General features: G+C 41.0%; 2 protein-coding genes across 9 annotated transcripts; one reads left to right on the top strand and one right to left on the bottom strand.

Moving 5' to 3' along the window:
* The first annotated feature begins 1,308 nt into the window (after positions 1–1,308).
* On the top strand, positions 1,309–5,365 carry LOC119475304 (SLAIN motif-containing protein-like). Its single transcript, XM_037747842.1, is given in 9 exon segments — positions 1,309–2,175; positions 2,462–2,601; positions 2,723–2,829; positions 2,983–3,081; positions 3,152–3,204; positions 3,322–3,423; positions 3,425–3,455; positions 3,782–3,911; positions 4,037–5,365. Coding segments are annotated over 7 exon segments (594 nt in total). The 5' UTR covers positions 1,309–2,175; positions 2,462–2,518; the 3' UTR covers positions 3,901–3,911; positions 4,037–5,365.
* Positions 5,366–7,048: 1,683 nt separating this feature from the next.
* taf1 (TAF1 RNA polymerase II, TATA box binding protein (TBP)-associated factor) lies at positions 7,049–25,988 on the bottom strand. Of its 8 annotated transcripts, none has more exons than XM_037748615.1 (42): positions 25,589–25,988; positions 24,559–24,673; positions 24,251–24,374; positions 24,046–24,162; positions 23,600–23,722; positions 23,082–23,323; positions 22,739–22,954; positions 22,384–22,626; positions 22,068–22,299; positions 21,815–21,922; positions 21,533–21,700; positions 20,731–20,858; positions 20,266–20,373; positions 19,909–20,082; positions 19,610–19,783; positions 18,975–19,079; positions 18,670–18,870; positions 18,444–18,585; positions 18,233–18,289; positions 16,849–16,979; positions 16,684–16,764; positions 16,455–16,604; positions 16,239–16,358; positions 15,874–16,049; positions 15,551–15,783; positions 15,225–15,432; positions 14,770–14,935; positions 14,354–14,565; positions 14,064–14,172; positions 13,209–13,307; positions 12,923–13,100; positions 12,729–12,796; positions 12,509–12,631; positions 12,320–12,412; positions 12,128–12,212; positions 11,380–11,447; positions 10,843–10,959; positions 10,403–10,510; positions 10,100–10,195; positions 9,239–9,458; positions 8,766–8,937; positions 7,049–7,649 (listed from the first exon to the last, which is right to left on the bottom strand). In XM_037748615.1, the coding sequence occupies exons 2-42, from the start codon at positions 24,670–24,672 to the stop codon at positions 7,427–7,429; spliced, it is 6,012 nt and encodes a 2,003-aa protein (XP_037604543.1). In that variant the 5' UTR covers position 24,673; positions 25,589–25,988; the 3' UTR covers positions 7,049–7,426. The 8 variants fall into 8 exon arrangements, with proteins under 8 accessions (XP_037604543.1, XP_037604546.1, XP_037604545.1 ...); XM_037748613.1 differs by having other exon boundaries at positions 7,427–7,649; positions 14,764–14,935; positions 25,589–25,987; XM_037748618.1 differs by lacking the exon at positions 18,233–18,289 and having other exon boundaries at positions 25,589–25,985.
* Between the last annotated feature and the right edge of the window lie 495 nt (positions 25,989–26,483).

Raw genomic sequence — 26,483 nt, forward strand, 5'->3', positions numbered from 1 at the left:
TTTGTAGATTTATCATTGGAAAATATTATCAGTGACTTTGAACTTCTACTGGAAAATGTTTTTTTTGTTCAACACAATAATATGAGAAAGAATATTTTTGAATCAATCTCATTATCAATTGTCGCAACGTTTTACATTCATAAATATAGACTTGCAAGAGTTAAACCTCACTTTAATGTTTTCAAGAAGAAATGGAACTCTTCATTTAGACAATATCCTCTGCAAAAAAAACAAAAAGACTAGTAAAACAGTGAATTTGTGCTCCCATTTTAATGGTTTTTACTTAAGTTTACTATTACTTATTTATTTATATTAACCCCTGGCATGTTTTGTGTTTTTATATTAATTTTTGTATTCATTTATTTTATTTTTGTTTGTTTTTATTTTTCCCTTTATTTCATTTATATACATTGTATGCCTATGTAGTTATTTAATTGTTCTTTGTATTTTTTACAAATTTATAATAAAATCTATTAAAAAAAACAAAACTTGATCATTCATAAACTTAGGACACGGTGTTAGCCAAATATCTTTTTTTAAGATCACATTTTGAAAATGTGAACTGCACAAATCAGTATATAGCCTAAAATAAATAGATTATTGATCTTTTACTGAAGATATAAAAGAAACACAAATAGCCTATCCATCTATGTATAAAAGGCCAGAACTTGGTTGGAACATACATGAACTCTATCATAGATGCCCGACAATTTTCAGCTGCTTCACAGTAAAAAGATTTTGTGAGGTGAAATGTAACATCCCAAAAAACATTACATGCTACTGTAAATGCAGTCTCTTAAACACCCATGTTCAGTTAGTAGGTCAGTTAATTTAGTGTCAGTGGCTTCAATATAACTATATATTTTTGTAGTTATTAGTCAGTGTTAAAACACAAAAACAAAGAAGCACTTGATCTTTGGGGTTTGGGCAAGTAAGGAGGAGAATTTTAGGTTTCACGTGGCTGTAAGGGAAGCTCTAAATCTTGTGTTAATCTGCTTGTGTGTTTGTGTGTGTGTTGTGTGTGTGTGTGTGTGTGTGTGTGTCTGATCGAGAGAGAAAGAGAGAGAAGCATTAATCTGCCCACACTTCTCAGCACCACTTCCTTGGGTGTGACGCGTGAGTCGGTAGGCCTATATTTGAAAACAATCAGCCACAAACATTCCGCAATACAATTTAATATGAGAGCCAAAGAAACTAGCTGCACCAATAAAGAAATAGCTCCCAGCACCAAATGAACATAAACTGATATAGTAATTTCCATATAGAGGATAATACACATCTCATCTACAATTACAGAGAGAAATTGCTCCTTGGTTCGCTGATTGTAGACTTTTAAATGTCATTGACAGCAATGTGACATATTATAGGACTCAACCAAGGCTATTACTGTGGTTTTCCTATAGGTATATACTCCATATTAGTTTTGGTGGTGTGATGTTTGAGTGGCTCTCTTCTTTTCTTAGTAGCATGGACTCTTTAATCCACATAAGCTCATGATGCTTCTGTAAATCCATCCAATCTGTTGGTGGTCTATACTTAACAGCCCTACTCAGCAAATCTGGGTCAATAGATGGAATGGTGAAGCTACACAGTGGCTGGTTGTGCAGAGCAAAGTTACCACAATTTTAACTTTAAATGAATCACATTTTTGAGGATGAAGATGAAGATCTAACATCCTCATTATGGAGAGGTGAGCTGGAATAAAAACACAACTGGACGAGAGCTCAAGAAGGTGAAAGATCTGAGAATTTCATTGAGAAAATGGAACTCCAAAACCAATTGGACAGGCGATTGGAGACGGTATTTGTTGCAATCGGCCACCAGTGGAGTTTGATACAAGTGCAAACCATCATCTTCTCTGCAAGGAATTGAAAAGCAGCTCTGTAAGGCTGGAGGGCAATTCAGATCCATACTACAGCGTCTGGACGGACGCTGAGACGAGCAAGGGTCAAGAGTTGCAACAATCGCTCATTTGCCATGGACGCTAGAATAAGACTAGATAATTTGAAGTCAGGGTGTAATAATTCGCCTTTGCTGTGCCACGGATGGGATGTTGTACAACTACAACTGTCAAAAAGACCTCTGGGACAGGGAAGAGTCACAGGAAGAAGAGTCTGCTTTGGACTTGGTAGAGCTCCTTGATGTCGAGGATGATGTGCAGGATGAAGAGAGCTGGTAGGTGCCATCAGATCTTCAGTAATCTCTGAGAGTGGGACTTGAGGCTAGAGAGAAACTATTCTTTTTACTTAGTAAGGGTGGGACAGTGTTAAATGTAAAAAAAGACACAATTGTCCATGTCACCAGACACTTTAAAAGAGTGGTAATTGAGGTGGATGCTAATCAGGAGTGCTAACTTCTCAATCTGACTCGTATTTGACATGAAAAACTCTTCTGAACAGTTCTGTTTTTTTTATAGAGCAGGAGTGAGATATGTTCATAGTGAATGAAGTGTTCCTCACAGGTTATATGAGTCTCCAAAGAAGCAGGTGTTTGTGGAGAGAAGTGAGTCTGCTCTTAGATGGTGTTCGACACGTCTTGGATAACCCTAGGTCCTGAGATGGAGGCGGCAATGCCGATTACTGATAAACAGGCTAGATCAAAGTAAGCAAGCAGCAAAGACTCACTCATTATCCTGCTATAACTTTTTGATAAGAAAAGATTCTTCTAAGAGTGGTCAGTTTTGCTCAGAGGTTTACCTTATGTCCACTCTCTGTATTGTCAGGATCAAGCGGCCCATTTCTACAGAGGTCCTGCAGTTTTCCATCATGTGGGCTCCTCTATGGACAAAAACATCTGTCAGCACAACACACAATATCTCTGACAGTTCAGGTAATATAATAATGAGCACTTTAAGATCTTCTCAACATGTACAATACGTAGAAATATTGTTTTTTTTAAGGGCAAATTCATTTCTACACAGAAAAAAAAAATGTAATATCGGATATTTTAGTAGTACATGTTTTGCATCATTAATCTGCACAGATAACTATGAGCTGGGCATCTTCCATGACTCCATGACCACAAGCTACAGACTGCAGGACACCACAGATGTCCACTTTATGGCTCGTGTACAGGAAGCCAGTGAGTACAGATTGATGATGATGAATGATTCAATGAAGGTTGGATTGAGATAACCTTCCATATCTTTCAGGTTTAAGACAGGACTATGTTCCTATGCCTGCCAGGAGAAGGCCTGAGTCACCGGTGAAGTTTCCATCTTATTTTAACAAATATGTTAAAATATTTATAATAAATAATAATAATGAGAAGGAAATAAAGGAGGTAAATAAAACTGAGGCTTCATCTTCCTCTTGTTGGCAGCCTAGCCTCTCGTCATTGAGCGCTTCCCCTCGCCAGTCACCAACACCAGTAGCTAAGCGGGGCTGTCCAAACTGGCCCGACTTTCACCAGCAAGTCACCCAGTTTCAAGCTGCTAAAACTCGCTCAGAATCAAGGTACACCTGAAGAAGGCGAGAACACAGTTTTTCTACTTTATCTGTATTTTTGGTCTGACAGCTACAGACATTATTAATTTCCTTGTGTGATTATGTGAGGAAAGTGAACTTTCTCTTCTTCTGTTGAAATAAAGATACTGAATCACTTCAAACACAGGATATTAAATTAAAAAAAGTACAATTAATGAATATTTTTTACAAACATACTTTCAACTCCGATTCAACTTTAGATTCTCTCTAAATTAGCAGCACATCAACAGTACTTGCAGTTTAAATTGTGTGTGTGTGTGTGTGTGAACTAGATATGACCCTGATGTGTTTTGCAGCAACATCACCAGGAAGGACCAGGTCACCTCTGCGGACCAGCCTGCGCTCCCTCCAGGCTGTTAGGAACAGCCGAAGTTTAGACACCGACAACTGCCCATCTGCTGACCAAATCACCTGACCCACCATCAGGTTTGGATCTGTTTCCTCACATTAAAAAAAGAAAAGAAACCCAAGAGAACATAATAGACTGCAATGTCTTTTATACCTTGTATGTCTGTCCAAGCAGTACAAATTGGTCCTATTTGTTTTTTCAGGTGCATCATCTGTCAAAAAGGGGTTGAGTTGCTGGTCTCCGTCACTTTGTGCAGCGCCCATGAACTCCAATGGCTCATTGCACTCAGCAAGAGACTCCTCAGACCGGGCGACAGCTGTGAGGAGACTGCTGAGGTCTCAGTCTCTCAGCCCCTGCAGGATCCCTCACCTGTCTGTTCATGGACGTGTTTTTGCCTCACCTGATAGGTCGACCAGCGAAGCTTGGGGCAGAAATGTGCCATCCACTCAAAGGTGAAAGGTGTCACCAGTGAATCCCTGATAGTAATATGATGAGGTAGAATTAAAACATTTATGTCATATCTTGTTTTAATTTACCTGTATGCTTGCCTGCATAATCTTATAAATAGCTTTAGATTGTGAAGGAATTGACATCTTTATTAGAATCATTTATAGCATGTTACTCTGGATGAAGACCATCCACCCATCAGATGGGCCGGGATCTGAGTCGTCTTCATATGAATCAGATTGTAGATAAAGATGCCAGAATGTGTTGCTGGCAATGCTGTGAACAACACCTGACAGAAGCATTCTGGAGGGCTGGAGTTTATATTACCGAGACATCCTGTGCAGTGAAGTCAGACAGTGTTGTGTTGTTTGAACAAAAATCTAAGTAATGTGGACAATTGTAAAAATGTAATGTATACATGTCAGGGGATATTTGGCTGTTGTGCAGATAAATCCATCTGTCTGAGATACTCTTAAAACAATGAAAAATAATGCTCTGTGCTTCAGCAGTCGTTATGTGCTACTGTACCATCAGTGGTTTTGCTGCATTGCAACTTCTTAACAATCCACATTGAGGTACTGGTACAACGTGAGCAATTCAGAGTTTATCTGCATGGGTGATACGTGATTCGTGTAGATTTCAATGCTCATTTCAATGTGGAAGTGCAGTCAAACTTCACTTTAGTGCGGCTGATTGCAGAACAGGCTGTTTTTTTTGCAGAGTTGTTGCAACAGGAAGTGTGAAGTTTGCCTTCACGTAAGCACAACAAAACAGATTACCTCTGCACAATAGGAAGTGTGCACGTTACCAAGAAATAGGTGTGGTTTTTGTGCAGTTTCTTCCTTAAACAGATTAATCGTCATGTGTTCCAGCACGTCACCTGACGTCAAATGCTATTTACTTTATTGCTGTAGTTTCAACGTTTCTTTGATTCATAGCAAATCCATCAAAAGTCAGTTTTTGTTCAGCTCTCTTTGATCTCTTGAATGAGATTCATTAACATGCAGCACAAAGGAAATGTTTAAGGGATGAAGTCAGATGTTTATCATGGTGAATTGGTAAAGAAATCAGAAGTTCAGATGATACATGTGGCATTTTTGAACAAAATAACCAAAATGTAGTCAGTCCAGAATACTTTTGGAACCGAGACATTTAATAGTCTGTATACTGGCAGTACAGTTTGGTGCTGGAGTACCCTCTGCTGTTCATAATGTTTGGAACATGTTTTATTGAGTTTTTGATTATGAATTTATCCAGTGACTGATGCTGAGATGGTCTGACTGAACTCTAGACAACATATGCTTCCTTATAACTGATGATAGAGAAGAAATATCTGTTCATATCTTACACTTAGAAAAAACTGTGAACATTTGTTTATAAGAAAGTGATGAAATAAGCACAAGAAAAGCTCAGGTGTACCTAATAACATTAATGATGGCTCCTTTCCGTTTAAGTGTCCCAATGAGAAAATTAATCTGCAACAATTTTGATAAGAAATTAATTGTTTAAGTTTTTCTCTGTTTAAATCATTGTAAATATCTTTGGGTTTTGGACCAATTCATTGAAAATATTGATCAATAGTCAAATAATCTTTTGTTTAAGCCCCAGGCCAGCAAGCATAATACCCTATGCTCTGGAGTTGGCACTAAATAAAATGCAGCCATTAATTACATTATTATGTACACCTGTGTTGCCATGTCAGAATGTCTGCCCTGATTTTCAAGACCACTGTCAATAAAATCCTAACCCAACCCAGTCGTGTTTTAACATATCTTTTGTTTGTTGAGATTCTGCGAGCCTTGTGGTTTGTTACCACACCTGCACACAAAGCATGTTACAATTTGCTTTAAGGTGTAAATAAACTGAGCTCGTCTCTAGTGGTGTGTGTCTATTTTTGATAAAACATGTCAATATGGAAACTGAACTGCATGGACCTGATCTACTCACTGAATCACTGAGACAAGAGCAATTTTCCATAGACCAGAGTTACACCTTTAAACTAAGTTAGTTAAACTAAACTCAATGAGGTTTTAGAAATTGGAGAGTTAAAAAACTATCTATACTAAATACAGACTGTTCCTGTAATGAATGTCTCGTGTAAATTTCAACAGAGGAAGAGGAAAATGTTTTATGATCGTTAACTGCAGCTCATTGCCTGTTCGGAATAGCTTTTTTAAAGGAAGAGCTGTCTGTCAAAGCAGCAGTGGTTAGAAATGGAATTAATATGATTAAAAAGTTATTGTTATAAAACTGTCCCTATATCCTGACAGTAGTGCATGAGACAGGTAATCTGAAAAAAATCATGTGCTTCTGTGTCCCCTGGTGCTCTTAATGGCATCTGCAAGATTTCACAGACCTGGAGCCTGCCGTTTCTGAGCAGCTGTCAATCACTCGCAAACTCCAATCAAATGGTAAAACTAGGCAGCGCTGATCAAATATGAATCAATATTCTGTTTTCAGAAACACCTTGTAATGTACTGTTTAGCTGTAAAATGAGAAAGTTTATGACCTGGCAGCCATGTTGAGATCAGTTGAGGAAATACCAAGCACCGCCTACCAGCCGGAGCACAGCCAATAGGAACGCTCTCTCTCTGAAATGCCCTGTGATTGGCCAAAGACTCCTGTCACGGGCTAGATTTTTTAAAGCTTGTAAACAGAGCCATGAGGAGGTGCAGAAGTCTAGTTTTCCCTCAGAGCTCTTGAATTACAATATGCTGAAGGTTATTATGGAATTTTTGCCCAATGATGACAAAAACTTTCTGCCTACTGCAGGTTGAAACTTCAGTGTGTTTATTAAATTTTTTAATCAGGCACTGGGATAGAAAAAGCAGAGTTGCTGAACTATTAGTGAGCGCAGGATATGATTGAGTTAAAACGGTACAAAACAACTGTACACACACACACTTCCATGACAAGATACATCATGGTACATAATATTCATTGAACATATAAAAGGCAAACTGAAATTTACAATGTGCTGCATGTCCCTATACTGTAGGTACAACAGAACTAAGTAGAGCAGGAAGCTATAAACATTAACTATCATTTACAAAATAAGTATGTACAACATGTTTTCCTTCTCCATTTTAAAACTGTGATCATAGACAGTGTTTTCTTAATACTGCGGATGAAAAATGTCATTTAACTAGTTGTCAGAGTCCATGTCGCTGTCTCCCCCTATAGATCTGAATTCTTCGCTCTCCTCGTCTTCACTGAGCTGAACCTTGGAGAGCACAGCTGGGCCTCTCCTCTGTGCTTCAATATCCTCATCTTCATCCTCCTCTTCGCTGATGCCGTAGTCTTCTCCGTTTCCCATGTTCAAGGGCTGCATCTGACTCCGGCTCTGTGTCTCCTCATAGCTGCCATAACTGAGACAGAAGAGAGGGAAGTCAAACGGGACGCCAAGAGGTTTTTTAAGTCATAATCCTTAACATCTTCGTGAAATCGAACCCTGGTTTTGAAACTATTTATAGTTGGCATTTTTAAGCAATAGCCATTCAATGTATTTACATTCTGCAATTAGCTCTCTATGTAGTTATTGTTAGTGGTGAAGTCCGCCATTCCTGCGCTGGATACAAATTACCTACCTACACATGTTGGAGTCATAGGAAAAGATGACTGCAAACCACCATTACTGTCTGTATTTTTATCTCATTGGTGTTTTGCTGTTCATTCTCGTAACGATGTATGAAAGTTATATCAAGTTACTGCTTATACAAACTGAACATTTCCTGCTGCTGCTTCACATTAAAAGCATTCAGCTGGTGAAACATGGAGTGGCTTTTATTGTGAACCAGTCACAGGAAACGCAATGGATATGTGCGGCTGCTGAAAGAGTGTTTGCTGTAATATTAAACTGCCTTTTTCTTATAACGCCAGGACTGAAATCTCAACAATTCCAACTTGATGTGAACATCAGTGCAAGCCATGTGATGCAGGTATAACTGTAGATTACCTGAGATAAGAACAGTTTAAGACTTTTAGCTAGGGCTGCCAGTCAATTGAAATATTTTTCCACGCCGAAATTTAGTTGAAGTTTAAATTTGGAGCGTTATTTAGACCCTTCACGACAAGCTAGTATGTTGGTACCAATGTATTCCATAGGTTTTTTAGTTTCATATGATGCCAGTATCTTCACTCTAGCTTTAAAACAGACCCCAATACAACCTAAAAATCACAAGTTTTAATATGTTAAAGAAATTAGTGGCGTTAAAACGAATTTGCGTTTACGCTGACAGCCCTACGTTTGGCTACAAAATGAGGCCTCCACCAATATCATAAAGAAAAGGACCATCTACTCTGAGGCGGCAAGTATTATTTTGTTTTTAGCAGATGAAAAATGTAACTAAATTCTTACTTTCCCTGAAGAAAAATTCCTTAAAGAGTAACTTAAGTAACTTCCTTGTAATTTTTTTTAATGTTTCAGACAATTAAATCATCTGCATTCTGGAGTACTGTATTAGAGTATTATTGGGCTGTTGTACCTGACATTACTGTCTTCCATGTGAGGCTCATCAGGCCCGTCCGCTTCATATGACATCATGCTCTCGTCCTGCTCCATGCCCATGCGGGCCGTCTCTTGAGCTCTCCGTGGAGGTGCAGGTCGCACGTCCAACTCTCTGTCAGAGTCGCTACCACTCTCCGACAGGTGTATGGCTGGAGGGTGTAAACAACCAATCAGGACAAATGTCACACAGAGAGAACTGGTTAATGATCAATATCTGCTCACTGTCAGTTCATATTGATTTTGTCTATAGAGCCATTCTCAGTTATCTATATTACATAGACAGAACATCAGATATACACATTTTGTGTTTTTGCCATTAAGTGAATATTTGCAGCACAATACTGCTGTCATCTTATATTCTACACTCATGCTTATTTTCTATATATATATATTGCTTTATTCTTTAGTATAGCTGTGAGAATTTTTTGCCGCCACTGCAGGTGGACTTACAGGAGAAAGGGTTGTCGCCCTCCTCTTCGCTGGCGTCGTCCTCTCCGTCAGACATGAGCAGGTCCTGGTACAGCACGCTGGCTTGGGGTGGATGGTTAGACATCCCGTCATCTTCCTCCTCCTCCTCCTCTTCCTCATGGTCGTGCATTTGTCTGCGAGGCGGCAGCAACATGTCCTCGTCATCATCGTCGTCCTCTAGGTCTCCGTCTGCGTCCTCTGCCTAAAAAGACAGGATAGAAAAATGTCTCATAGATAAATAAGTAAGAAGTAACCAAGCTGAAATGTAAGTAAGTATACAAGTAAATCAAGAACAATAAATACTTTTTTTAAAAAGTACAAGTAAATAATGCAAGAGATGTTTTGGGAACATTCTGTCTGACAAAAATACAGAAAAAAGATGAAGTAGTGGAAAGAAATAGATTGTATCTCCAAGAACAGGGTGAGAATGAAATAAAAACACAATTCATTTGTTGATAAAAGAATATCCCATTTCAACTCAACCACGGCATTCAATTCAATTCAATTCAATTTATTTTTGTATAGCGTCAAATCACAACAGAAGTTATCTCAAGACGCTTTATATATAGAGCAGGTCTTAGACCGTACACCATAGTTTAGAGACCAAGCAAGATCCACCAAGCGCGCCAAGCGGCATCCAACTACAATTCTGAAATGAGCAGAATGGTATGTACTATATACTTTTTAGAGAATTTTAGCCTACAACAATGGCATGACCTGAAATTAAAGTAATTCTCATATAGTTACTTGCATAAATAAATGTACTTGGTGGCTAGTTGGTACATTTTCATGCGGTGACCTCATATCAGCTACATAACCTTCCAATAAACCTGTCTTTCTTACAGGAGCAGGAGTTTTGGGTTTGCCATCATCGTCCTCCTCAAAGCCTTCAATGTCCACATCTGACTCTTCCTCCCCGGGTCTTCTGCCGTGGCGACCCTGAGGGGCAGGACGATAAAAGTCTGAGATCTCTTGCCAAGAAGCAAAATAACTACACTCATTTTATGCTGTAATGTTATCTGTAATGTTCCGTCGTCAACACGACTAGGTATAACAAAAGTCTGCCATCAAGCTGGGTGCTCTGAAAATAGTTTGAGGAGAGGTGACTGATGTGGTTGCGAGCCTTATTTCTGTCTCTCTCCATACCTGCCCCCCTCTCTTCTCTGGAGCAACCACTAGAGGTCCCTCAGAGAAAAGGCTGCTGGTCTCTCTGGGCAGACTCCCTGAAGCCCCGCTGTCAAACAGATCAGCAGGCTGGCACCAAACAGAGCGCCACACACAAAGGGAGAGACGGGACAAGACGGCAGAAGCGAAGGGGAAAAACAGGGTGGGAGAAAGGAGACACTAGAGTGAAGAAACTAGATTGTAAAGATTAAAGTCTGGAAAGGAAAGTTAGTGCAGAGTGAAGAAATACAAGGGCTAGGAGAACTGCTGGGAGTGGCAAGGAGACTACTGCACGTAGAAACGTTTAGACTACCTGGAGAGTAGGTGGAGGCTTAAACTATATTGTCAACATAGCAAGAAACCCAGGAAACCACCATTTGCAAAGCTAGTATATAAAAGCTGGGCCCTGGCTGCTCTCCTACCTGCGGTGTGTACGGCCCGGGCGTCATTGGGTCCAGACATTCCAAGTCTGCTGCATCCAGAGCGGCCTCTTTAGCAGTAGAGATGTCCTTCTCCAGCTGGGTCAAGTGCTCGTCGTACTGGAGGCAAACAGGTGATTATTACGCTGTAACGCTGATTCATGTTTTTCCTGCTCGTGCTGTCATATTCCAAATGAAATCTAAGTAATCTGGCGAATTATGCAGCAATTTAATAAAAGATGTACAACTATTTAATATAATATATATTATATAATATTTAAGTATAACCCTCCATGTTGTATAATTCTACACTATTTTCTACAATATTAGGGTGTGAAAAACTGGAGGGATAACTATTCATTAGATGGATATAAATGTACATCTTTTAAACTAATTCTACATTGTTCCCTGCTTTGCTTTGCAGCTGTTCTGATAATAATGGTAAAACCCAGTCATATGTAACTTACAACTACTAACATTAACAAGACCCTTGCCCCTTCATTAAAAAAGGCCAAACTAAAAGGCAAAAACTCAACATACCTCTGCCAACGTTTGCTTGCACACATTGACGATATCCAGGGCTGTCTTGGTGTAAGGACTGTCTGGGCCTGTGAAAGACACACAGAGATTAATGGTGCTTCAAACATCTTTACTTAACTATAGAACTCTAGAATTCTTATTTAGTCACATGGTTTTTAAGGGCGCTTTCACCAACATTTAGTCCTTTTTAATCAAACTCTGGTGCGGTTCAACCAATGGTGCGGTTTGTTTGGGCAGTTGTGAACACAGTAATCGTACTCTGGCGTGGACCGAAACAACCAGTCTGGGACCGCTTGCGAGGGGTAGTCTCGGATCGTTTCCAAGCACACCAAAACGCAGGCATTTAAGTTGGACACAGCTAAATAGTTAACATGAGTAGGAGAGGACTGACTTGGACTTCTGCAGAAGTCTGATGTTTATAAAATCATTCAAGATGCGCACAGTAGATCAGTGCCAATCAAAGTAAAAACAGCAATATATCAAAGTCCGCGATTCCCTGCATAGAAGTGGCAGCTCTCAAGACGAAAAAGATAAATTTGCTTCTTCGCACACGCCCCTCAGCAAATTAATGTTTTTAGTTGGTCCGCTTTATCTGTGCACTGTGGAACCGAACCAGACTAAATAGAAAACAAACCAAAAGTATAAATTTCCTCTGATTTGAACTAGCCAAACAGACTATGGCTTGTGAAAGCACCCAAAGAAAGCCCGACCTCAGAGGTCACGATAACAGCGATGTTAACACAATTACCATTGTACTTGATACTGTTGGCGTGGATGAGACTGACGTCTGAAAGGAACGCATCTCGGTTCTGGTATTTGTGTTTGGAGATATACTGTTGAACCATGAAATGAAAACACACAAAGGAGGCACAGTTTCTGTTATTCGGATATTGAAAATGAGTACAGTTGTTTCAAGGGTGACACTTTGTATGACTCTCACCTTGCGGATGCTCTCCAGATCCATGGGGCTTACGATCACCTTGTAATAATCGGGCACAAACTTTTTGTTGACAGGATGGTGAAACGGCCATGACTATAGTGAAGGGAGGAGTTAAGGAATGAAATCATTAACTTATTCTGCACGTGAACTGATCAGTACTCTCACATTGATTGAGAAGGGGCGACTCACATCGGGAACCACCATCATTTTCTGGGTCACAATGTTGTCCAGGATGAAGGAGAAGGCCACCTGATCATCGTCATCCAGCAAGGGGTTGATGGCTTTCTCCAGCCTCACTAGCCTGTCCTCCTTCTGCACACACACACATACAGAGGTTTAATGGTTAATGTGAAAAGTGACAAACGGGCAGGAAGATGTGAAATAAGAAAACATTTACATTAACACTCACCTCTTTCAGTTTAGCGTCGCACAGGTCCAGCATGGACTGTGCTACCTGTGTGATTGGATGTTTTGCCCCTGGTGGAATAAAAACAGAGAGCCGCTTTGTAACACTTTGATTTAGATTAAATGTCTCAGTGAAACCAGAGTAAGACTTGAGTCTGTTTTCAAGAGAGGTGGTTAAACACGTTCCTATAACTTTACCGTTGTAGGTGGCGCTGTTTTTGACGATAACTTCCACTGCTTCACGGTACTCCTCCCTTGATGGGTACATTCGCTTACGTACATTCTCCCTCAGCGTCTGCAGGTCCATGGGCCGCGTGATGATCTTATAGTAGTCCTTCACTACCTTGGCATTCACTGGTGTGTGGAATGGATATGTCTACATAGAAGAGGCAGAAGTAATAAAGATGAGACAGAGCAGTAAAGGAGGTGAATGTGAACAATGAAATGTTGTTGAGGTGGATGAGTGTGTGCCTGCAGATCTTACATTGGGGTGATCCCGCATGTCGTTGATGATGCTCTCTAGCACAGAAGACAAGGTAACCATGGGGTCAGTGCGTCTGCGGTGGATGGCCTTGTGTGGTTTCTGTGAATGTTTGACGAAACATAACAGTGTCAAAGATCAGCTATATTCATATACAGTATATTCAAATGTTTTGATTGGGTTTTCAAACCTTTACATATTGTACATTATACAGTATGCCAACATCAAAAGTAAATAAAATTATTATTATTATCAATAATAATAATAATAATAAATATTTGAAAGAATATAAATAAAATAGGGATACAAGAAAAGAAGAAGAAGAAAAAAAATCACATGGTAAAATAAATTGATAAAATAGATAAAATTCTACAACAATTCCATATGGTTATCAGTGACAGACAGTTATATTTCTTGTAGTGTCGACATTATTATAGAGTCCAGGAATGGTTGCCATTTTTTTTTTAATATATTAATCAAGCCCTGAGTGTTATATCTGATCTTTTCCAGCTTCAAATGAAACATTACCTCCTCAACCCAGCAACTATGTACGGGGGGGTGAGGGAGCTAGACTTTCAATTATATATCATATATTATATAAAATGAGGCGTCTTGCTAAAAGCAGCGAGAAAGCCACAGCGTGGGCCTGGGATCAGGAGAGATTCAGAGTGTTTCAAAAACCTTAGCCCAAAACTGTCTGATATTTTGGCGGGCCCAAAATTAATGAATAAGGGTTGCTAGGTCTCAGTTGCACCATTGATAGGTTGGGTCAAAATCTGGGTAGATTTGGGCAAGCCTGTGAAAGATCAGTTAAAGGGACTCAAAATATATTAGAACAGGCTGTGAAACATTGCTTACATTGAGGTAGTCACAGTGCACAGCGTTGCCCACACGTCTCTTCTTCTTTGGTGGGAGCTGTTGCTTGGGGAACTTGAGCACTAAAGACTTTCTGCGCACCTCATCGGCACTGTAAGAGAAAAAAAACATTAATTTATTAACCCTGTATCAGAGTGACTATTGCTGTCCATGGACCCAAATTTAGAAAAATACTGCGGTAATTTATAACTGGAAGAATTTTGCAGCACATGCAACTGTTAACCGCAACTCTTTTCAATGGTAACAGAAGAGGAACGAGGGTAATCCGTTACCTCTCAATGAGCTGTTTGCCCAGCACGATCTTGGTGCCCTCCACCTTGATCAGTTCCTCGTTGTCGTTGTGGATGACGGTCTTCTCCAGCTCCTCCTCCTGCTCCTCTGTCATGGCGACAGGGTTAGAAGGCGGGGCGTTGGTCTGATAGTACAGCGGGCAGAACTTGTTGGTCCTCATGTGTCCAATGGCGCCACATGCTCCGCACTTTAACTAGGGAAAAGAGGCAAACATTAAGGAACACGACAAATAATCTGCCTGTGCTTCATGATAATAATACTGAAAGAACAAATTTACTCAATATCTACACCAATGGAAAGCCACAGGTTTGCATTTAGCTGGGTACCAAATTATCTGGTGAGGAAAAGGATAGTAAAAGAGAGGAGAATAGTACTGAATCGGCAAGCTTACTTTTACCTTGAGGTCTGGCCTCTCTTTAACCTTCTTGGCCTTCTTCTCTGGAGGTCCCTTGATCTTGTCCTTCTCTTGGTTCCTCTTCAGCCTCCTCAGCTGCTCCTGAATACGCCGGCGCTCCTTCCTCATCTCTTCTCTGTGCTGCTCATCGAAGAGGGCAAACTTTCGTCTGCAACCACAAAGATAAACAGTGCTGGCTGTTTTACATTCACTGGTTCAGTTGTGATTTTGTTAGTTTGGTTAAAAGTTACAGAGATATGATGTATGAACATTATCATTGCTTTCTTTTTATTAATTAGACACTGCTCAATAAAGAGCAGACTTTTAAAAATATTTTTTTGAACTATATCATTATCACCATGGTGGCGTGGGTATTAAACAGTCTGATGGTTTACTTCCAAGGATCAAATACCCACTGTAAGATTAAGAAAGTTCACAGTTTGATTTCTGACACTCACATGAAATCATCATCCTTAGTGTTTCTGATCCTGGTGTAGGCGTCGATGACGGAAGCCTTGCGTACCGTCTCGCAACGGACGTATTCCTTGCCGTCCTCGTCCCTGAAGGTGCGATAGATCTTGAGTCGCCGTCCCGTGGCCGAGGAGTTTAGGCTGGTGACGGAGGACGTGTCGTCATCCTTGTGGGAGCTGGTGGATAAGGAGCTGGCTATAGAGTGAAGGGAAGTAAAGTTTACAGTTAGAGACAAACATTTTTTCAACCTTACACAGCTAATACAGACTTGTCCTTAATACACCATAAAGATCTCTGACTTTCAGAAACTCACACAAGCCTTTGCGCCGTTCCTTGCGTCCCTTGTGGTCCCGGTCGCTCTCCTCGCCCATCAGCATCCTCTGCAGCTCCTTCCTCTCCTGCTCCTCCCTCTCGCGGGACAGCTGGGAGCTGGTCTTCTTGTTCTGCAGCATGTTCTCAATGTTCTTCCCCATCTCCTCAAAGTCACTGTCCTCTGCTGAGCTGCTGTCTGTGTCTGTCGAGAGCACCTCTGTCGACTCCAACACTCTGTGGTGGGGGGTGCGACAAGGAAAAGGACTCAAGGTGTGCTCAGACAGAATCTTGAATAACACATGTAAACCTAAGTAAGAGTCTCACTTGTTCTGCAGGTCAAAGATCCTCTGGCACTCCTCCTTGTAGCGCTCCTGGTGTTCCGCAACGGAGAAACGAGAGCCTCTGGCAAACTTGCTCATGGGTCCCTCGCCTGAACGCGCCTGCTCTGTGGACATGGTTCTCACCACGTCAATCACCTCCCAACGTGAGAGCTTCTTGATCTAGCACACATACAAGACACGCAATCACTTTAACAAGCCTGAAAGATGAGGTAGAAAAAAAACTACCCTAAAAGTAATCCCACATGCCTTTCCTGCATTTGTCACCATTAACAAATCTCCAAAAAAGTATCAACCCTGACCTGCAGAGTGAATAAAAGATGGGAGAATATATCACCACCGTGGACTTACCTCTTCCTCTGGAACACCAAACTTGCGCAGCAGCTGCTTGGCATTCTTCAGCGAGAGTCTCCTCAGGTCAGCATCGGTCCCCGTCACTGTCTTCTTGGCAGGCTGTGGTTCTTTGTCATCCTGAAAAAAAAAAATGCACAGAATCTAAGATTTCATCCTCTATATTTACATAAAGCAGAATTTGGGGTGGCAGACTTTTGCTTTAGATATTCAGACCTTCTGCTGAGTGGGCTTGTTGGGCACTTTGACGTAGGAGAAACCCTCTCCACAGCCTGTGGGATCGGCCACGCCTGTAACTTCCAACAGGCATTTCCCCTTCATCGCAGAAATGAAGGCTCTTGTTGTGTTCCAAGGGGCTGTCCGCACCTAAAATGTGTTACACTGGATCAGCTTGGTGTAAATTTGAATATTTTCTCACCTAACTTTGTTATGAGGAAGCACATACCTCATCGTCAATCTTCATTTGAAAGTCCTCTTCGTTCTCCTCCTCTGGCGCAAAGAAGGATTTCTCACCATATCCAGCGTCCTAACGGAGTGAAATAACTTGTAGTGAAGCCGCCATGCCACAACACTCACTTGTGTTAAGTTATCTAGAGGGAAATCCTTTTACCTTTAGTCTCTGCTCCGCCACCAGCATGCTATAGTAAGCGCAGCACTGCTCTGGAGACACCATGGCCCTGATCTCTTCCTCTGTAGGCAATCTGAAGTCAGGCTTCAGCACCCACCAGTTAGAGTCCATCCCTTGCACGAAGACAAGACACTGTTAAGACATGTTCTCAAATCTGCAACCTTTCTCTTGAACACAAAATGCAGTATTAGAAGCAAAAAACGTGTCTTTGTCAGAGTTTCCTATAAGGCCCAGACACACCAAGCCGACATCAATGAACTAGCAGTGATGAATGCCGAGTGTTGCGTCGCCTCACGTCGCCTTTGTCTTGGCCGATTAGTTGCATTTGAACACACCGCAAACACTAGACGACGGCCAGTTAGCAAGTACGTTCTGCGCCTGCGTAAGGAAATAACTCTCCACACCAGCAGTTGGCGGCTGTCTGTATTCGTCACTCAAAAAGGGAAACCGGAAGACCAAGGATGGGAGATATACAAGCTGTTGTTACAAAGAACGTACAGACGTAGGCAGAATTGTTGGTACCCTTCCGTTAAAGAAAGAAAAACCAACAATGGTCACTGAAATAACTTGAAACTGACAAAAGTAATAATAAATAAAAATTCACTGAAAATGAACTAATGAAAATCAGCTATTGTTTTTGAATTATGGTTCAGCAGAATCATTTAAAAAAACAAACTAATGAAACTGGCCTGGACAAAAATGATGGTACACAAAATTATTTCTCTTCTATTGTCATATTCTACCGAAATGGCCTGTGTTGAAGAATAAAATATTATAAATATAATTAACTTTTTCAGCCCAAAAATGGCGGCTTTTGTAAAAAAAAAAACACCGGTGTTTTGTCTCTTTGCTTCTATACTCTTTGGTTGTTATGATACGTACATGAAATAAAGGTGCGTCTACCGACCATTTTCACACCACTCTCGCTCACCACTTAGCTTCATTCCAGATGTCCATGTTGTTGTGAAAATATCCGTGTATTGGAATGATCAGATGAGATGAAGATGAAAAATGAGACGAGCCTTCTGTGTTTTTGCTCTTGATTTTACTTGTTGGCTTGCTTTCCTCACTTTCATTCGTTCATCGCTGAACAGCCAATAAGAGTGATTTCTCACTCATTTCTCGCTCTGCCGGCAATTCAAGATGCTGAATCGGCCAAAAAGCCTCTGACACGGGCAGACTAGAGCCGACGGTGTGGGACACACAGAAAAACCTCAGCCGACAGACGCTCACTGACAGCCCCAAACTGGCCGACGGCCGACTGTTGGTTTGGTGTTGGCCTTTATAGGTACATGTATGTTAGACATTGTAGAACAAGATGTTGATGTAAATACTGTCCTTATACTGTCCTTAGACTATATCTTACCTGTAGAGTTAAATCCATAGTAGGTGTAAATAGCTCTTTTCCTGCTCAGATTCCTGTCTGTCAATTCAAGGCACACACACTGCTGAGCTCATGCACACAGTATATCTTTATAACCTCAACATTTCCCTGATATAACAACTGGGTTAGTCCAACAAATCCTAATGAGCAATGAATGTTGTGCGCAGAGGGTTAATGAATCAGCATGGTCTACCTGTACGTTTGAAGTCAGCACAGAGTTTTAGTCGTTTCCTGATGCTGCTCTCCGAGTGTGACGGAAAAGCTTTCTTTATGTCCTCCATGCGGATTCTCCGGGGCCGGTCCTTGCTCTTCCAGAACAAGCGGTAAATGAACACCTACAGAATATACAGACGTGACAGTTGAGCGTTTGCAACGACAGCGGCTCAAGTTTCAGGGAATGTTCAGCCACATAAACACACCTGTAGGAAGTCTCTGATGTGAGTGTTGGCTCGTTTGGAGTTGGGCCCTGGAACCTCAAACAAGGGACACTGCTGACCAGCTACAACTATGTCCACAATCTCTCTGATGTAGAGGCCGTGTCGCGTTCGTAGTACCAAGAAATCAGTCTCTGGCATCTTGTGCAGGTAGATTGGAGCACGAAAGAGGTTGTTTTCAAATGCCTAAAAGAAAAAGATATCTCACTGTTTGCCATGATAACAGACCAGGGATGTTTCATACAATTATCTAATCTGAATACTGAATATTTTAATGTGACGGCGCTGACCTGGAGCAGCTGTCCAGGATGAAGAGAACCAAGGAAAGGGGATGTGTGGCAGTACACGGTCTCTCCATATTTGCAGTCCGGTGCTCCAGGATCCTTTCCAGGTTTCTGAGGAATAAAGTAACAACGCCATATTGTATTTTAACAACTCATCCAACAAATATGGGGTCTGCAATTTTCATTAAGTTGAATTTGATTAGCTGACATTAACACCAGAATGAAATACAAATATAATACAAAAGTCTGCAAATTGAAATAAATATGACAATAGTACACCTATTTGTATACAAGTCTGCATGTCTCGACCATAGACTGTATATAAAGATGGACGACATGACAGCTCCCCAAAAGTGAAGCCAAAACATCTTGATCACGGCTGGCTGCAGTATAGGTCATAAATTCCGCCCCCTCCATGTTAACATGCTAGCAAGCTGGGGCCGTGCTCGATCACTACTACGCAGACTCTGGCTCCAAATGATGTCAAAATCTCAAGATAGCAACTCCCATATCTGGGATATTTTGGCTTCACTTTTCTATAGTGGGAGGAAGTAGAGATGTGTCGTCCATCTATATATACAGTCTATGGTCTTGGCTAAAAAAATGCAAAATCATGAGTGGAAAACAAAGACTAGACTCACCCTTTTGTAGTAGTTTTTGATCTTAGTGGCCATGCCAACTTGCATGATGAGAGGGGCGTATTCCTCACTGTACTCTGCCAGGATCAGATCTCCATCTTTACCAGTCAAGTCCTGCGGGGTTCGCATGAAGAACATGTCTCCTCCTCCTGATGCCTGCCGCTCCTGCTCTCGCATCTATACAAAAAAAACCAACATTAACACATACACTCATTAACCATTAATGTACAAAAATGGCAAAACGCTACAAGGTTATCTGAATGTTCATAGAGTAATGGTGCTTGTTTTGAGCAGTGCTCCACCTTGGCCTTCTTCTTAATGTGTTTGAGCAGCGGCTGGACAGCGTGGGGACCCGGCTGAGCCAGAGCTCCAAATGAGTACTTCTTCAGAGTCGGTCGATGAAACTGGCGCAGCTTCATGGGCCCCATGTGAGTCGGGTAGAAGGGCTGCCTCAGCTCCAGTGCTGGGATAGAGTGCTGTTAAAAACACAAAATTGACTCCATTAAATTATACGACTTCTACATTTCAGCTGCTTATTTCACAGGTTATGGCTCGGTCTGCTCTATATGAGTGTGCCACAATATTTACAGTATAAATTACATTTCAAAGCAGATTATGTCCTGTCTGCTTTGTCTTTATTTTTATGGGCTACTGCTTACCTGAATGATGTTGCCACCGAACGTCCCCCTCAAGCCCTGCTGTTTAGGATAGTAGAACTCATCATTGGAGAGGTTCCACGGGTCCTTCATTTCAGGCTGGGACATGTTCTGAGTTGAGAAAAAACACATTTCCCACTGAAAGTAATGTCTTTTTCCTTTGTCCTTTTCTATTTTTTTAACGGAACTGTTAAAATACCATTCTCAGCCTAAAATTTCACAGTTACTGCTCACACATGATGATGCTTTGCAAGAAATTTGTAGCCTCAGGTACCAAGTATTCTGTCTATTTCATTTCACCATTATCTGCTCCTTCATTATGTCGCCTTGATCTTCCTTATTACATCCCATATTTTACCATTTTCTGTTTCAAATGACTCACATCTCCACTGAAGAAGCAGACCATGTAATCTGACCATTTCATATAATCAAACATGTAGCTTTGCTTGCCCTGGAGATGCAGCATACCTGCTGTGGCTCATCTTTTATCACCCCGGTCTTCCCCAGCAGGATGCGGCTCTTTTTGATTGCCGTTTCCTTCTTGTTCTCCTTTGATGGGGAGTGGGAAGTCAAGTCCTCCTTTTCATTAGGGATTTCTACAAAGAGACAACAGTTTGTCAAAATAAGCAGACTATCATCTGCCTCAGTGCCCTGACAACATTATTTTTAGGTCCCAAATAATGCAGACCCCCGTATTCTTCACACATACTGGTCTACAGGATTTGCATTTTTACTTACAAACTAAGATTAGATGCTCTGTTAAGATTATATAAATTACACACAGTCACATAAATCTGATAGCTGCTGGAAGTGTTTAAAGATTTAAACGTAAACTTAAAACCTACCTAGTCAACCAGGCCTTTGATTAAGAATGGTTATTATTTTATTCACTTATTTTACTGTCTTTAAGTTGTGAAATTGAAAATGTTGTCTTTTTTGTTGTTTTTGTGGTTCTGTCTTACATTTGGCTTGTCAGTCATCTGTGAAGCACTTTGAAAAGCATTAATCTGTATGAAAGGTGCTATACAAATAAAGTTTGATTGATTGATAATGAATTAAACATGAATACATATAACAGCTGTTTTGTGTTCTCCTTGTTATTGTAATTATTCAGCTTTTTAAAAACATGACCCCCGCATAAGAACATTTACAAACTTCAGAAAGGTCATACGGTATATTGTACGTCAAATTCCAATGAAAGATGTTAATTTTGGAAAAAGCAAAGCAGAGATGAATACGTAGTCTAATAAGATGGGAATTCTAAATATACCTAGGATGATATTTTCATCATTGGGATCCAGCGTAAGAACAGGTGGCATGAGCATGTGATCCATCTCCTGGTCGTTCCAGATGATGTTATCTTCCCAGCGGCCATACACCAACTCCTCGCTGTCAATAGGGAAGATGGAGAACCAGGGAGAGTCTTCTTCATGAGAGGCTGCGAACAGGAACAAAAACAAATGAAGACGATACAGAAAATGAGAGGTTAGCCTGAGATAAAAAAAGGTCTGGTGAATCTATTATTCGTATTGTGACCTAAAAATAAACTCACCTTGATTATCGTGGCTGTTTTTTTCCCGCTTAGAGCCAGAGATTGAAGAAAGTTTGGGCATGGGTGGAGGCGTAGGCGGCACCAATTGGGAATTACTTCTCGTCAGACCTGAAGGATTAAACAGATTGTTATATTTCTTTTACACACATTAAATATTACAGCCTCTGTCTCTATCAAGTTTAGTAAGCATCACCCGGGTATATTTTGAGTACACAAAAAAAACATTGCAAGAGTTTTTTTCCTGGTGTCTTACCCTGCTGTGCATTATAAGCATTGGCATTGCGGGTCATGCTAGAGGGCAGCCACCCTGCCAGGCTGGCTCGCTGAGTCTTTGTGCCCTTGTGTTTTACGTCCTCCCCATTCCAGATAATATCGTCCTCCCATTTCAGTTGAGTGACCATCAGGAAGAGCTCATTCTCAAGGGCTGATCTGTCCTTATCTCCATCATCATTAGCATCACTGTCGTCGTCTTCACGCCTCAGAAACTATTGATATATTACACACAATATCAGTAACACAATCAGTATAATTTTGGTGTTATGGCTACACAGATGTCCATGTCTGCATACCCCATGTGCAGTCTCAGTTATTTCCTCAGGCGTGTCCTGTTGATGAGGCTCATCGGTCTGCTCTTCTTTTAGCTTGAAGCCGTAGTTGAAGTTGCTTCCATCCTCAGTGACACCTAGCATGTCGTACCAGAGCTGGGCTGGACCGTATCTCCATTCTGCTACTTTAGGTCGAGACTCTGCCTCCTTGTCCCCATCACCACAAGTTTGCGAGAACTTTGATTCTACTGGAGCCATCATGGTTATCTGGACGGCACAGAAAAGCATGTGAAGTGCTGGAAACATCGAATGACTTATTGCCAGACTACTAGAAGCTGACATTCGAGCCTAGAATAGCCTATAGAACTTGTAGATTTACCTCATCATCAGAGAGACACTGCTCTGGGGGTGGAGGGAGTGCATACTCGTAAAGCCACCCAGACTTTTTCTCCTGGCTTTGCTCTGTGGGCTCTCCTTCCGGAGGAGGCGTCCCAGGCTGAGGGTCACGGTGCTTTCGCTTCTTCTTCCTGCGGGCACTCCTCCAAACTGATGGCATGTTCTTTCCAGGACCAAAAAGCCGTAAGAACCGAAGCACCTGGTAGTAAAGCCAAGAGACAGTTGGTGTCAGTACACTCCTTGATTTTAAAATGATGATAAAATAAACCTTACGCATGCGTAATGATAAATCTCAGTTCAGGACAGTGGATGTAAAGATGCTTTACCCTTCCAGGCCTAAACTCTGGGAAGAGCTCTGTGACACCTGGCAGCGCTTTGGCAGCATCTTTCTGCATGATGCCAGCAAGAGGGAGGGTGAGACTATCTGGGGGGCCTCCAGCCCCCGAGCCCTGGCAGGGACGGTCGGTTTCTGACTCAGAGTCTGAGGAGCTGCTGAAGTCGGCCTTATCAGCCGTAGAGGATGGCGCGATGATAGAGGGCAGGATGATGCCGTCACCCTCTTCCCCAACTGTGAGGAGAGACAGTGACAGATCACAGTAGCGGCAGAGACAATCAAATTTCATCTATCTTCATCAATACTTGAACCTAACCTGAATTGAATTGCTGTTGAGTTTACTATATGATCAAGTGTAGTATTCAGAGACAATCTAAAACTCTCAATAACATCTACCCTGATGAACTACCCTTAGCAATGTCCCTTCCTTATAGACTCCAGAGTTGCAGCTTAAACCTCTGTGGAGGAGGACAAGCCAAACATAATCATTATGAGTAAACATGTCTTTACCATTCGTGCCCTGAGAGGAGGGCTCCTCTTTCTTAGCAGCTGTAGGAAGAGTTGGTGGTGGCGGAGGAGGCATGAGCTTAGAATCAATATCCTCGCAGTCAGCATCATAGTCATCCTCATCATCTAAGATCAAGGAATTTGAAAATGTTGAAAAATGTTTACATTAAAGTAAATATCAAAGTAAACAGTCCAACAACGTTTTGAAGATTGTGGTAAGAAGGTGTTGTTTTGACACAATTTGGGGAATTTGGGCATTTGAATTTGTTGTATAGAAAAATATTTTATTTATAAAGATTAGATAAATAAAAAAAATATATACATCTTAAGAAAAAAATATAATAATAAATAATAAAAATAAAAGAATATAAATAAATAAAATAATTAAGACTTTGAGTCTAACAACAATCAAACACAAATAGGACTCTAAGGAGCTGCAAGTTGATCACCTGTTGTCCTGCTGGGCTGCAGTGACCCCATAGCCTGACGGTACTTCTTTGTCTCATCCTCAGCAACCTCATTGATGTCAGAATAATCGACTGCATCTTCCGTGCTTTTCACCCAACCTGGATGAGGAGAAATATTGAAAATGTCATTCCATCTTGTTCCTGGTTAAATTAATGCAAAGTTACTTTTTGTTATAGTTAAACTAACCATCTTCATCAACACTACCAGAGTCTCTGCTCTCATCTTGATCACCCTCCTCATTGGCAGTGATCTCTGTGATGAGTGAGCCCAGACCCAGAGTACCCAAACCAGCCAAATGCTTTTTGGACTCCTGGGTGAGAAGAAACAGCAGAAACAGAACAGAAAATTGGAATAGGCAGTGAAAATACATAATAATATATCATATAGAATTTCCACCATTAATTTAATCATCTTAGTTTAAATAATATGCATAATGATACTAATTAAAAATACTCTTAAATGTTGCTGTACAAAATAATCTTTAAAACACCCACATTGTCCAGAACACTGTCGTCCTCCAGCTGTCCATCTTCGTTGATGTTTCCAAAGAGGAAGCCAGTTAGAGAGAAAGGGCGATCTTGGTCCTCGTCACTGTCTGAGTCTGACATACTAAATAGATAACATTTATAATTATTTACAACATTTGTGAGAGGCATCACTGTGATCCTTGAATGATCATGAGTAATGCATTCATACTGAGACCCATCAAGGACTACATGTCAAAGTTATGTTTTTGGCTGCCTGTGTTTGTTTGTTTGTTTGTGAATTCCATGCCACCATTGCCTGTGATTTGCTGACTCCCTATGAGCCTGATTGCAGCTTGAGATCCTCTGGCAGGACCAGGTTCCAAAATCCAAGCTTGTCAACGAAGGTGACCGGGTTTTTGCTGCCCGGGGCCCTCAGCTGTGGAACTCCCTGCATGAGGATTTCTTCCTTTAAAATCTCTTCTTAAGACTCCCTTTTATCTTTTGGCTTTTTCTTAACTGATGGTATATTGTTGTAACTATTTATATGATTTTATCTTGTTTAGATCTAAAATTCTGGATGTTAGGTGCAACATAAAGCAAGTTATTATTGCTTGATAATGAACTGTTCTCATTCAAATATTTCACAGTATCTTACATTTAATACAAGACACATGCACATCTTTTGACATGTATTTGTAAACATATGTATGTCTTCAAATGTGCAATTGGTGTGTAGTGTGATGATGTTGCACATACAAATCCCCTTTGTTTTCTTTTTAGTGGGTGTGTGCCAATCATGCTCTTGTTTTGAAGCTGGTAGGATATGCTTACACAATACAATAATAAGGGGACAATAATGATAAGTAAATGATAATAAACAACAAACTGCTTTACTGACCATTTGGAGTTGAAGCTTTGTAAAACACAAACCAACTGTAATCTGTAACGGTACTGCGACGAAGAACATTACAGCGTTAGCTAGTTGCGTTCCTTAACGTTAGCTATCTCGCTAGCAATATGATGAAAACTAAATATGAGAAATGGCATGCATACTTACCTTTCGTGACCTAACTTCAGACTTGGTGAACTTCGGTTTCAGCCAGCTTGCTGTATCTGCTGAATGCTAGCAGCTAACCTGCTACACTTCACTTCAGCCAGGTTAGCTGAGTTAGCTAACGTTCGCTACACAAAATAACTTAGACTCATATCTATGTAAAGATCCTTTCTACATGTGCCTTTACCAACATTATGAGGTCAAAAGAAACATCACAAAAATACATTTAATGCAGTCTTTACACAGCCAGGTTCGGTACAAACTTTTGTTTTTATTTGCGAACCAGGCACAGCAGTGTCTACCGCAGGAAGCATCGCCTGCTAAGCTAGCTAGTTAGCGAGCGGAAATTCCAAGTGACCAAGGCCTAAATAAAGGAGGCTTGATCACGCGTCATATCTCCGGGGGATACACATGCGCAGTAAAATGTTGTCTGCACTCGCCGAAATTAAGCCAATCGCACTGCGCATGTGTTTTACCCAAGACCCATGTCCGCACGTGACCGAGCCTCCTTTTCATAGGCCTTTCAAGTGAGCCGGATAGACAGGTTGATGCGTTCAGGCACTCCCCGTAACGTGGTAAACTGTCTTGTTTGCCACAAAGAAGCGGAATCTTCATTATCCAGTATGTACAATTTTGCCGTATGTAAGTATGCATAACAGAGCGCCGCTGCCAATGTAATTATTACATTGTATTGCATTAAATTATAGTGAGTTGCTGCTCCTAATTTCCCCTTAAAATCTTAAAAGTTCTATTTCCTCTACTATCATTGATACTGTTGGCTGCCGATGTCCTTCCCTCAGTTTTGTAGCTAGTAAGCAGTTTATGTTCGATGCCCAATGAATTATTAACTTACATACATTGTTCATATGACTCACAAGAAACATAATGTTTCTTATGC

Source organism: Sebastes umbrosus, chromosome 17 (assembly GCF_015220745.1).
Source record: "Sebastes umbrosus isolate fSebUmb1 chromosome 17, fSebUmb1.pri, whole genome shotgun sequence".
Lineage (NCBI taxonomy): Eukaryota > Metazoa > Chordata > Actinopteri > Perciformes > Sebastidae > Sebastes > Sebastes umbrosus.